We start from the raw sequence: 14,212 nt of genomic DNA, 5'->3' as shown, positions 1-14,212 counted from the left end.
ATCTCAGCTTTAACATATTCAACAGATAGATGTGTGTACATACATGTATATGTTCTCAGCTTTAACATATTCAACAGATAGATGTGTGTACATACATGTATATGATCTCAGCTTTAACATATTCAACAGATAGATGTGTGCACATACATGTATATGATCTCAGCTTTAACATATTCAACAGATAGATGTGTGTACATACATGTATATGTTCTCAGCTTTAACATATTCAACAGATAGATGTATGTACATACATGTATATGATCTCAGCTTTAACATATTCAACAGATAGATGTGTGTACATACATGTATATGATCTCAGCTTTAACATATTCAACAGATAGATGTGTGTACATACATGTATATGTTCTCAGCTTTAACATATTCAACAGATAGATGTGTGTACATACATGTATATCATCTCAGCTTTAACATATTCAACAGATAGATGTGTGTACATACATGTATATGTTCTCAGCTTTAACATATTCAACAGATAGATGTATGTACATACATGTATATGATCTCAGCTTTAACATATTCAACAGATAGATGTTTGTACATACATGTATATGATCTCAGCTTTAACATATTCAACAGATAGATGTGTGTACATACATGTATATGTTCTCAGCTTTAACATATTCAACAGATAGATGTGTGTACATACATGTATATGATCTCAGCTTTAACATATTCAACAGATAGATGTGTGCACATACATGTATATGATCTCAGCTTTAACATATTCAACAGATAGATGTGTGTACATACATGTATATGTTCTCAGCTTTAACATATTCAACAGATAGATGTATGTACATACATGTATATGATCTCAGCTTTAACATATTCAACAGATAGATGTGTGTACATACATGTATATGATCTCAGCTTTAACATATTCAACAGATAGATGTGTGTACATACATGTATATGTTCTCAGCTTTAACATATTCAACAGATAGATGTTTGTACATATATGTATATGTTCTCAGCTTTAACATATTTTCTGTACCAAAACTGGAAAGTGGTTCAAGCTCTCATAAACAAAATATGTAATACCAGAGACAGTATTGAAAGGTCCAATCTTTGCGTTCGACCGCTATGTTATTTTTGGTTATCATAATTATGGTTAGTTAGAGCAGCAACAACTCTACACAATTATTATGTTTGGCGTAAAATAATGCAGAAAGTATTACTGATAAACACAATGCGGACATGAACAAATACAGACATTGTTGTTGACGTAATATCATGCAAAATTTACTGTTAACGTAAAATATGCATACATTATGTTTGACATAATATATTGCATACATTATTGTTGACGTAAAACAATGCATCTATTATTGTTGGCGTAAAATAATGTTTACATTACTGTTGACGTACAAATGCACACATTATTTTTGGCGTAATATAATGCATACATTATTTGACGTAATATAATGCACACATTATTGCTGACGTAACAATGCATACATTATTTGACGTAATATAATGCACACATTGTTGTTGACGTAAAACAATACATACATTACTCTTGACGTAATATAATGCATACATTATTTGACGTAATATAATGCACACATTATTGCTGACGTAACAATGCATACATTATTTGACGTAATATAATGCACACATTGTTGTTGACGTAAAACAATACATACATTACTCTTGACGTAATATAATACATACATTAGTTTGGACGCAATGAACATAGTCATCTTAGTGGACGTAATTCAGAAATGATCGCCGTTGTCATGTTGATATATTTAAATTGTCGACAGGAAACAGTATTAAAAGTATATGTATTATTTTGACATTCGTGAGTCTGTTAAATCCACATGGCTGGTGTAATATGTTACATATATGACGCATACAACATAACCCGTTAACTGCCTGATCTCCATTAGTTAAAGGATTCGAGTAACATAGGTCATAACTACTGATTAACAGATGACCACTTGCAGCTTTAGCAGTAATGTTCTCTAAGGACAATGAGTTCCCCTGATTTACACCCAGCACAGTGTCGAGGTAGACACTTCAGTGGACACTGATGTTCCTGAAGCTCAGTCAGTGTTGTACCGTTCCCTGACCACTCCTGAAGCATGGCATATTATGCAGGAATCCTGAATAATGCATATGGTTTCATGTTACAAACAGGTAATAATTATATTGCAATTTTTAAAGTCAATCATGTGTTAATGTCACACTATAATATGCAGTTATGCAAACGCCAAAACCACTCTACAGTATAAACATTAATATAGAATGTATCACGTGAATATGGAATGCATCAAGCTCTTCTGACCCCAGTTGATGTGAAAAACAAAGCTTACACTTGCTCCACAGAAGTCTTTGGAGGAGATGATGACCGAATTTTACACCCTGAACATTTATTGATGATAACACCTTACCTCAAGGATAACATGTAATAATTTATAAACAGTTCGTATTAACTACTTCAGGCACTATGCCGGGGCGGTTGGGTTGCCTAGTGGTAAAAGCGTTCGCTCGTCATGCAGAAAGTCCGGGTTCGATTCCCTACATAAGTACAACGTGTGAAGGTCATTTCTGGTTTCCCGCTCAGTAATATTTCTGGAATATCACTTAAAGCAGCGTAAAACCATACTCAACCATTGAGTCAGGCACTGTGCCCGTTAGTGCATTGTCTAGTTTCCGTCTAGACCTTGACCTCTGTGTACTTAGGGTAATCTTTAACTGTTAGATTGATAAACATCTTACGTATTGAATAAGCAGAGCAACAAAGAGGGGTTTGATGGATTTGAATGAAATTTGATAGGTCTGTACATTTGCCAGTCCCTAGTCCCTCATTAATTAAAGGTTACAATCAATACATATCGATCAGTATTGTCCACGTATCCTGTGCTCTTTGTGATGGTAGGCGAGGAACACGTTCAGAACACTATTAATTTCATTTCAAAATATTCCAGGACTTCACCCCAGCGTTCACACGACACAATACATTGGCCGCCGGTTCCGAGTCGATTATATCATGCTGTACCCCTCATTGCTTCCTCATAACTCGGAGGAGCGTCAGCAAAGTCGGGTGGTTTCACGAACGAAGCGTCCTGAAAGGCTGGGTTGACCATCGGGCCTCCTGATCCTCCCAAGTAGGCAAATCCCGCAGAGCCACCAGACGGCAGGTTCACCTCCGTCGACCAAGTCCGCATCCTGTTGGCCTGGGGGTTGGGTGGACGTCTCTGTCGGGAAGACAGGAGACAGGCACTCAGTATCATCATAGCGTTCCCTAGCACCGCCAGGGCGAACCCCCAGGATAGAGTAACGTTGTTCCGAGACACCAGCAGCTGTGTCCGTATTGCGTAGATAGAGGAGCCGATGATCCCGGTGATACCTTCGGGGAAAAACACAGTATAGCTGGTTACAACACGACACACTCAGGCATACAATGGCAATGGAAAAATCAGCAGTGATGTCAATGAGTGAATATTGCTTACATCATTTTGCTGCTTTTTGTGGCAACAAGAAGACCTGGACCAACTTGCATTAAGCTATCTTAGCACTTACTATACCTGCCATACTCTGCAGAGACTTAATGTAAATTAAGATCACTTTTAGCAGATGGGCCCCGTATTGTAAATAAGGGCAGTAATGATTCATACGGAGCGGTTGGGTAGCTTAGTGGTTAAAGCGTTCGCTCGTCTCGCCGAAGACCCGGGTTCGATTCCCCTCAATGGTACAATGTGTTACTCAGTTAGTCGGTCCCCCCCCCCCCACCACACACACACACACACACCTCCCTCCCCGACCTTTCAAGCAGCTATTAAATATATTCCATTTGACAACATCCTGTGTCCCTCCCTCAGATAAAACATGTATGTGTTTAAACAATGATGAAATCTCGTCTCTCTCGAACATTAACGCTCAGTCCGGCTGCTTGATAAACTATTAAAAATATAATGGTATGTCAGCGCGCTCCGACAATGGACACAAAGCATATCTATTGTGTTTAATGTTCCACGAAACAGGTCCTTGCCTATGCCATGGAGCTTCTATCAACTACAGCATACATTGATTTGACAAAATTTTAGATGCGGTAATGTTCTTGTCCTCGCACGTGCAAGCGTTGATTGCCACAGTATGAACGCAAACAACAATGAAAAACCACGTTGCTCTGCTTAAACATGCCATTCCAATTTCACTTGGGGATCTTAGATAACAGTGTAAATTATCCATACCAGCATGTCCTAAAATGTTATTGTAGTCCTATCATAACATGTACAGAGTGCTTGAACATGGCGATGGTGTTGTTTGAGGGATCGAGTGACCAGTTGGCACGAGGAAGGTCTATACTTCTCATGATTAATGTCATTTTGTGTAAACAATATGCATAACATCTAATCTGATCTTGTAACAACGTTACCATGTTACATGTTGATCTTCTCGTGTATGCGCGGGTCGGGCACAGTAACATTACTGAATATGGGTAGCAGCGAGCTTGGGGGTATCATGGGAGGCCTGGCTGGAATGATTTTTCCTAATTTTCTTTTCTCTATGCTTTGGTTTTTGAATTTTTTGAGTTTCATTTCACTACCTAATTTCTACATATCTACTTATATTTCAGCTTTTTCTTAGGAATGTATGTATTTAGCTTACATTTTGCGCCACGAGAAATGAGAAACACCGATATGTTACAAATACGCTTGCATTATTCCATTGTAGGCGGATGTCCCATAACGCTGACTATGTCTATTTCTAGGCCTTGTGTTTACGACCTCACAAGTCAATTAAAGAGAGTTAATGGGTGAGTGTTATGTTACGTCACATTAGCAATACACATTAGTAGCCTGTCAATACCTGAATCCAGACCAGACAATCCGGTGATTGGAAGCATAGACAACGAATCACGTCATCTGGAAATGACAATGCAGCGCCTCACGCCACACGCATCACTGTACATAAGGTGATGCTGGTAACGCTAGCTGAGTTACTGACATCCTCGAGCGATTTTAAACATTCTTATTCTTCAACACATAGATATTAATCAGCGAATTCAGTGCATTCAATGCATTCACACCATCAAAGTTTATCAGTGTGCTTAATAATTCTGATTGTATACACATGGAAGACTGCTAATTCGAGGAGAATAATCGAAGCTTGACAAATTCACGGTGTAACACATGATGATCTGGATCACACAAAATTTTCATGGAAAATTTCAAAACCCTTCTCCATATAGATACGACAGATTGCTATTTTACCCGCGATTAAAAGAACTTTTTCTTAACGAGATTTGTTAACCAGAGAACAGGAACCATACCAACATTGGAACCAAAAAGTTAAAACGCTTTCAACGAAACGATGATAAAAGAGGGATAATACACGTTCATTTTACGTTAAAAGACTGCAACTTGCGTAGGAAATGTAAGCTTGGAAATGAAATTGTGACGATACATTTGTGTATGACACAGTGTACATTAAGCAATGGGGTGCGATTGCCCTTACATATATAACATATCCATTTCTAGTCGTTCGGCACCGTGAGCTGTTGTTCGTCGTTTAAACTATATTAGTCAGTCTGATTGCTTTTCATCATAATAAGGGGAATCAAATAAGAAAGTAAACAAACACCATAGGTGAGATAATGACAACATCCTCAGCACAGTAGGTAGGGTTTGTCTGGTCATCTGGCATAACTCTGTCGCTGTACCATGTTTTCTCCAATAACCGCTACCTGCAGCTTCCTTTAGTCTCTTGTTTCCATTAATCAGTTTACCATTATGTTAATATAACATTCATGACCTCTGCAAACTTTCAGTAAGCTGTACGGTAGATATTTGGTAGAAATTTCTTTTTTTTTCTACCAATAACAAAATTGTTGTCAGATGTAATTCCGAATTTTGGTTTGTACCTTTATGTTGCAGTATTTGTTTCAGGTAAACAAGCGAGTTGTGTTTGTGACAGGTGCCACAGACGGGACGGGATATGCTTACCTTTGTCTCGAACACCTGGTGTCATCACAGTTAGATTGTGATTCATAAACACCTGCCCAGCAGAGATTCTTTATCTCCATGGAAATGGTTTAGTATATTTACCTGCAAGAGTGGGCAGCGCCTTCACGGACCTCGTGTCCACTGCAGTCCGTGCATACTGGGTGAAGTTGTATCGTATCAGCAGTAGTAATGATATCACAGCAAATATCAGACTGATTGTCGTCAGACCTCGAGTAGCTTGGTGCCAGGAATGCACCTCTGAAATTGAAGTGAGATGCACTGAGAATCCCGCGTGATAAAGAACAGATATTTCTAATTGGATATCTTCATCAAAATACATGTACGTCATGAGATATACATATTGAGCTTGTGACTCTTACTTCGTTACTATTTAAGTGAATAATTTGGGTTTCATTTTTGTCTAACGTTATTTGATACTATTTCATCAGCAAACTAGAGCCCAAGCATCACGAATTATTCTTTGCATTGTGCAGTCCATTATTTTATAATAATCACTATGACAACAGCCACAATGTCGTCACTGCTGTCGTGACGTCAATGTCGCCACATACAACAGAGATACTCTCGCATGCGTGTGTGAACATTTGATTAAACGTCTATTTTTAGTTCAGTGTCATTATAGTCGGAATGAATGAATATTGCTTCATTAGCTGAAGCTCAGTGCCAGGAATCTAAGAAACAGATCATAAAACACATACATGTTAATAATCGGACTGAATGACTGTCGGAACAATCTTTATCTAATGTGACGAATTTACAGACCACTGTTAGTCAAACCCGAACTAAGAAAGTCTCACAAACACGACTTCAGGAGAGTACTATTTTCGAGCGAAATAAGTTCGAGTACATTTTTCACGGACTAAAAGGGGCGGTGGGGTAGCGTGGTGGTTAAAGCGTTCGCTCGTCACACCGAAGACCCGGGTTCGATTCCTCACATGGGTACACTGTGTGAAGCCCATTTCTGGTGTCCCCCGCCGTGATAACTCACTCACTCAGTCAGTAATAAGTTTCGGGCTGTATTATCCATGGACTAAGGTGCTATTGATGTGTCAATAGTAAAGATATTCAGATCCACAGTATCCATAGACTTAGGGTCATGGATTAACGAAGTTCGGATTATAAAGTGTCCATATCAACAAGGTCGAAACTGACTAAACCTCGAGTACATTTCTAAATGCAAGTAGCAGATATGTTTTGGTTAATCAGGTTGTGGAGAAAACAGGTCCGGCGTATGGCCTCCTGATTAACAAGAAACCCGAATCGGCAAGGCCCTGCCATAGTCTTCTCACAATCCCTCAACTCCATCATTTTCCCTTCCGCCCAGCTGTTTCTGCTAAAACCGTAAATGAAGCAAGTCTAGTTTGCCCCGGGTTCTGAATCTCACATCTCACTAGTCTCCTTTTCAATTTAAAAGGGATTATTTGTTTCTATCAAAATCATAAGCTATTACAATAATAAGACTAAGCGTTAGTTTTTAGGCAGTCATGAGGAATTCGTGTTTGGTATTTATTTTGCAGGAGATACAATATGTGTACTGGTTTAAACAATGTCCAGTTTAACGAGGGTACGCTATCCACGTTGCACTCACTACCACACAGGCACACGTGCCATCACATATCAGTCTTGCATTACCATCACACACACATAACGGTAGAGTAATTACCAATACAGTCAGGCACAGCTAAGATTAGACCATAATAGTACCATGTGTCTAAATGCATTGATTCATATCTCATACTGACATTATAATGACAAGCAGGCGTACCAGTAATGATTGAAGGGTAATGTGGCTCCATTAATACACTGTGATGGAATTACTATAGCCCAGTATGACTTGGTGTTTTTTCGAGTAATTATTTCTGGAGATCTGTGATCAATACTATTGTTAAAGAAATAAATATGTTGTTGCTGTGGCAACAATACAGCTTGAAACAGAGTGTTAGATTCGAAAACTTGTTCTACGCCATAATCGTTCCGTGTATGTGAATTAAGTCTGATTTATATTCCTGGATTTTAAAGACGGGTGGTGAGTAACCGCATTCATGAAACACTGCAGCCTAGGTATTACAAATCAATGAAGAAACGGGATATGGTTACGAAAGCAGTCTCGCCAGATCTCCCTTCATAAGGTACTATGTCTCCTAACGATTTTACAGCGCCTGGCAGCTTTAGTCTTAGAACGAGGTCGAATCTGGAATGTTGACGGAAAGCCGTATATTAAAATAGCCTCAAAGAACCATTATCTGTGTGGTTGTCTTACTGGCAGCGCTGGCAAGGTGATCCTATAAAACCACGGCGACAAATATCGACTCCGAGGCTTGAACTTTTATGTATAATCTAAAGCTAGTCTTGCTTGAATTCCACCGCTATTTGGAGGCCATTTCGACTGGTTTGTCAGTTGTGCTGGAAGTCTCTTCGTTAATATTCAGGTTTTGAAAAGTACAGACATTTACCATTATCGAGGGTGGGTGGGGAAGGGAAACCGATATTTGAGGGAGAAGCTGAGCCGTTGGGTGAGTGAGTGAGGTTGGTTTTACGACGCTTTTAGCAATATTCCAGCAATATCACGGCGTAGGACACCAGAAAAGGTACACACATTGTACTCATGTGGGGAATCGAACCCGGGCCTTCGGCGTGACGAGCGGACGGTTTCACCGCCCCTGAGCCGTTGGGAATCAAACCTGTAAGTTCTGCGTGGTCAGCGAGCGCACAACCTCTACACCAAACATGACCGCAATATTTATATACAACATGGTAGGCTAGTCTGTTTGTCTCAAAATGATGAACTGCCAAAAATTCAAAATCGGGAATAGTCTATTAAATGTCGATACGATACATGCAATGAATACTCTGTACCCAACAATATCTGCTGTTTGTTATTGTGTACCCATCACTGGAAAAAGAGTTTAAAAAACTATCATGTTGTTACGTGTACAAGTTGACGTATTTAACGGAGGGAGCACGACGGTAGGGGGAACAGCACAAACATGTACTGCACGTGCTACACAACGGTACAGGGATGACAGCGTCGTGTCATAAAATTAGTCGCAATCTGACCCATGTCACAACCCTCGTCTTCGACATTGCTTGTGTCACTGGGATACATGTATATGTCAACTTAAAGGGTGTAGCGAGGGAAATAGTACATGCAAGCAAACAGAGTGCAATACATGCCTTTCTTAAACACAAAAACGATTACCGAAAACACCCAAGCACCAACAGGCCCTTACAAAACGAAAGATGGCTACAGATTGATCTCCAGTTGCGGTTTGATGGAACAGAACAGTTCATCTATTTTCAAAACACACCTAGAGACGCATTCATTTCGTTAAAAAAACTACAACGATGCATGATTTGTATTCTTTGAGGCGATATTTAAAGTTACAGATGTTACAGATCATGATATGATGGAGTTGAGAGAACATGTGTATGCTCATCATCAGCTCTGTTTCTGGGCAGCAAAAGAAAACCCTCTGTTGCACTTGTAAGAAGAGTCGACTTCATCCAGGCAAACGAGTCGGTTGGATTGCTATTCTGTTCCACACACTGCTTGTATACACGACTGAGTGGTTGAGAAAGCCTCTCCTTAAATCACCGACTCTGGGCAAACTTAGTGAATGACTTCACCTGGCGTACATGCATCGCGTTACAATCCAGCAGTACATCGCCGTCAACAATATCAACTTCAACATTGATATCTTGTCCAACACCCAAGGCGCAATAGCTGTGGACTTCCTTGTTTTCGATAGTCTTGACATTCATCACCAGGGGGTCATCAGATGTGCAAAGGTTCAAGCGACTCCGCGTTAATTAAACCCTGACCTCCCGAAATAACTGGTACACGGTGATCCTGGCACACGGTGAACCTAGCACAGGCTGGTCAGGCTCATCCTGAGATCAGGGTGCTGCTGTACAAAACAACCTTAGCGCTAAGGCTACCTTAAGTCCATGTTAAGGTATGGGAGGTGCGGTCACCTTAGCGCTAAGGCTACCTTAAGTCTATGTTAAGGTATGGGAGTTACGGTCACCTTAGCGCTAAGGCTACCTTAAGTCCATGTTAAGGTATGGGAGTTACGGTCACCTTAGCGGCTCCTTAAGCACTAAGTCCATGTTAAGGTATGGGAGTTACGGTCACCTTAGCGCTAAGGCTACCTTAAGTCCATGTTAAGGTATGGGAGTTACGGTCACCTTAGCGCTAAGGCTACCTTAAGTCCATGTTAAGGTATGGGAGTTACGGTCACCTTATCGCTAAGGCTACCTTAAGTCCATGTTAAGGTATGGGAGTTACGGTCACCTTATCGCTAAGGCTACCTTAAGTCCATGTTAAAGGTATGGGAGTTACGGTCACCTTGGCGCTAAGACCGCTTTGTACAACGACACCCAGGGCCCTTCCCCTTTACGTTGCCCAGACAGCGCATGGGACACCTCCCAGGAAGCACTGCCTAGTCCAGTCCACCAATGAGTTTTCGGAGACACCAAGAACAATGGGGAGTCGGACAATTGGGTGATTGGGTGACCTTGCAAGCGTGACATGTCGAGGTTCGCATATTTGCGTGACATGTCCACGGTTTTCCTGAATCTTGTCAATCACATGAGTGTCGAAAGGACAGAGAATTCAATGACAAATGATTACATTTGATTTATGTAAAAGGACATCAGCAGATTTATTGGTATGGTTACGTCCGAGATTGTATATGGACCTAATTAATAACCAAGGAATTTCATAACCCTTTTTCCGTGACTCACGTATTTTACGTCGTTTAAGCCCGGTGGAGGCCGTGGCGCCTCCATAGACAAAGCGTGGGACTGTCTCGTCAAATTAACTGCATAGCAGCAGCAGCAGCAGCAAATGAAACCGATGTTGTAATATCTGTTTTAAATTAGATACTTTACATTTTGTTGTTGTTGTTGCTGTTGTTGTTGTTGTTGCTGTTGCTTCTGCTGTTGTTCAATTGTCACAATTAACAGTGAGTCAGATTTAAAGACTGATCAGGAATATGTTGGACATATACCTGTAGCGACCAACACAAGCAGCGGAGATGATAATACTCTCATTGAGAGGCTGTGAGGTGGTGAGTAATAAGTCTCGTCACGTCATTGATCGAGTTCGATTAACGTCACTCATGTCACGAATAATTCATGATACACATGAAACATAATCGATTTATCGGTTATGGTGAAGAAAGGCGTGCATTATGATCTGAGTCGTAGCTTGTGTATCTCATTAGATCAACGTTTAAAAAAAATAAAAATAAAATACACATCGGTTTAAAATATCTAGATTTAAATCGACGCCATCTTCGTTGATATAAAGTTGGATACACCAACCGTTTATAACTGCGTTCATAGTAATATGTATATTAAGGAGTGGGTTTGTCAAAGACATTTTAATCACATAAAGCTTAGCCCTTCACGTATTTGAAAGTACATCTCTCAAATTAAGAAGGATTAACATGTACAGGTAAACAATGTCGACTTCAGTGCCGTGACTATTATTTGAAAATTCGTCGCCACACTTTCAGGCTGACGTCACCAATGCAGGCCCCCATGTCTCTGCTAGGTCAACAATGCAGATTTGAAGGGACACCCCACCTCTTCCTGCTTATCTTTTCAGCCAATCAGATGACCTGGGATAACCCTTACCCTAACCTAGATGTTAGCATGTGTCATCAGTCGCGTCATTCTGAAAGAAGGGCTTTTTCCAAGAAAGCCGGTCGCAAAAAATGATAGTGGTGGGAGTGGTGAAAGTTCTAATGTGTTCAAATACTCATCAAATCATTGCGGGATGAAAGCGAAGGCAAATAGTTGAATGAGTGAGTGAGTTTGGTTTCGCGCTTCTTTGAACAGTTTCACTTTTCAGTTACACCACGTCGTATCAGCTTAATGCTGGAAGACAGGTATTAGACATTTACTTTTGTAACTGTTGCTGACGAACCTGGAAATTCAATCAGGGTAAATTGGGCTTCAAATCCGCCGTTAAACGTTTCTGGCATCACTACAGCCCAAATGTCAGCACCGTAGACGACGGGGCCACCCTAGAACAGAGCTACATAATGCCTCGCTGGTCGGAACATCAGGTGTAACTCAACTTAGTTTCATTACTCATGCTATACACAGCCGGAACACTTATTCTGATTTACAACATACCGCACCTATCCAGGCAAAATGGATCATAGACACGTGAGACGGGGAGGTGGAGACAGGATGTCAGCGTGCTGCGTGCGTGCGTGCGTGCGTGCGTGCGTGCGTGCGTGCGTGCGTGCGTGCGTGCGTCTGTGAGTTGTGGGTGGGTGAGAGAAAATTTAGGTTGCATCGGCCATCTATATACGTCGACAATAACAATTTAATACCTACAAGCCGCATACAAATACGTCAAAATTACATTTAAAAGATACATGTTATATATTTCAGTATATTGGTTAAACACGGCCATAGGCATATGCATATAGCTGGAGACTTGTTACAACACTGGGATATGTAACTGCACTAAAAGTAGGTCGCTCGCAAATCTTTGCTACAGTCAAACTGTCAGTTACACAAGTATCAATCATATCACTGGACTTCACAGGAGAGGGTCAACGTTTATTCCATGCTCTTTGTTCCAGCAGCTGAATTGGATTGTAACGTGATTGTTAAGATTTAACAGTTTTAATAAGCAAGTGTTTAAACAAATTAAAGCCGCTTTTAGCAATATTCCAATAATATTCCACTAGAATTGGGCTCCACGCATTGTAACAATATGAAGAATCGAACCAGCGACGTCGACTAAAGGAGCTAATGCTTTACCCTATGGGCTAACCACCACCCAAATAGTTCTAGTGTTAGGTCATGTACACTTGAGAAGGGTGAATATGGTTTTTGTGTATGTAAAACATCTTATACATTTAATATTGCATATTTTCATGTTTTTAAAAATAGAAATATTTCATGCAGTAATTCCATCAGAAACATAACAGGATTTTTTGTCGACTATATAATTAGTGTACCTTTTGAACGAAAATCAGATAATAAAAACAATTAAAGTCACACATATGACACCGTGCACATATTACATATCTTGAGGGCGTATGTCTCTACAATACATATTATCGCATGCAGTGAATGCAGAGTCTCATTCCTGTAATAAAACCTTCCCGTGTTTAATCACGTCACTTCCCAACTCACCGTCACAAAGCGTATAAATCATTAACCAGGTGAAGCCCATCTGTTTACCACAAATGTTCACCTAATTACAGTAATGAAACAATGTTTACTTGACAGCTGTCACTCACCGTGGCTGAACAACTGGCACGAAGATATTGTCTGTCCACATATTTGCCACAACCCATGGTATTCCGTGACACTGTCCTCTCTATACAGCGAGTATATTTGTGTCCAGGCGGGGCTGCCGAATCCGATCACGTACACACAGAGTCCAGCCACCTGTATCATCACACCTGACTGATACCGGAGTCCTTTTTCCGACCAGTGAGGCATTTTGAAAATGAAATGAACGTCACGGGGTGAAATTGACTACATGTTCATTTCGTAGAGTGAAATGTTAATTCACGTACTGGCGTCAGGTAACTCAAATCTACCTGAAATCCACAGCGCTTTGTCAATTCCAAGCCTCATGTGTGAGAGAGGTGTGTCGCCTTTGAACAATGTCTATTTCACTGGTGATAACAAACGGGTTGACGCAACTGGAAATAGCGAGCACCTGTCGGCCATGGACAGTAACCGCGTGAAATCTACCTGTACAGACAAACAGTGTAGATGAGTAGGTCGCTCGCCTTTACAGTTCAACCACCGCGATACGGCCGCCCCTGGCAGTGCTATTGCCATGAAAATCAACGAGTTCCTGAATCCGGGAGAGGTAAACCGAAAATGGTTTATGAAACCGGTTACATGTACTGCACATGACAAGCATAATGTAATGATTAGAACACTTGACTGATGCGTGTGGCGCGCTGATACCACGATAATATGTTCACAATTACATTATTTAAGCGTGTTTAACGTTTGCGGGGTTTTCGATAAATCGTTTAATGTGTGTGTTACGTAACGTAAAATTGTCCATCATAGCATGAGACGTAATCCTTATAAATATAACCAGGTCAGCGAAAACTAGTCCGCTTCAAGGTAGGTGTGACATATCGTTGACGTGACACTGTGTTTTCATATTTCCTGGAGTGATAACACGCGTGATATGATACAATTTGCATTCCTAACTTTTA

General features: G+C 40.5%; 1 protein-coding gene across 1 annotated transcript; it reads right to left on the bottom strand.

The window, feature by feature from the left end:
* Positions 1 to 1,544: 1,544 nt before the first annotated feature.
* LOC124266391 lies at positions 1,545 to 13,818 on the bottom strand. Its single transcript, XM_046701199.1, has 3 exons — positions 13,268 to 13,818; positions 6,078 to 6,233; positions 1,545 to 3,376 (listed from the first exon to the last, which is right to left on the bottom strand). Exons 1-3 carry the CDS (start codon positions 13,470 to 13,472, stop codon positions 3,015 to 3,017), a joined length of 723 nt encoding a protein of 240 aa, XP_046557155.1. The 5' UTR covers positions 13,473 to 13,818; the 3' UTR covers positions 1,545 to 3,014.
* Between the last annotated feature and the right edge of the window lie 394 nt (positions 13,819 to 14,212).

This window comes from Haliotis rubra, unplaced genomic scaffold (genome assembly GCF_003918875.1).
Source record: "Haliotis rubra isolate DU_JTF1 unplaced genomic scaffold, ASM391887v1 Scf1252, whole genome shotgun sequence".
In the NCBI taxonomy this organism is placed as follows: Eukaryota; Metazoa; Mollusca; class Gastropoda; order Lepetellida; family Haliotidae; genus Haliotis; species Haliotis rubra.
This window is presented reverse-complemented; position numbering and strand designations above follow the sequence as displayed.

Excerpts from the sequence above, each read along its gene's own strand:
- LOC124266391 (XM_046701199.1), bottom strand. The coding sequence starts at position 13,472 with ATGCCTCACTGGTCGGAAAAAGGACTCCGGTATCAGTCAGGTGTGATG. Across the intron at positions 6,234-13,267 it reads GTGCCAGTTGTTCAGCCACG|AGGTGCATTCCTGGCACCAA; the intron begins GTGAGTGACAGC and ends CTTCAATTTCAG. Across the intron at positions 3,377-6,077 it reads GGCGCTGCCCACTCTTGCAG|GTATCACCGGGATCATCGGC; the intron begins GTAAATATACTA and ends TTTTCCCCGAAG.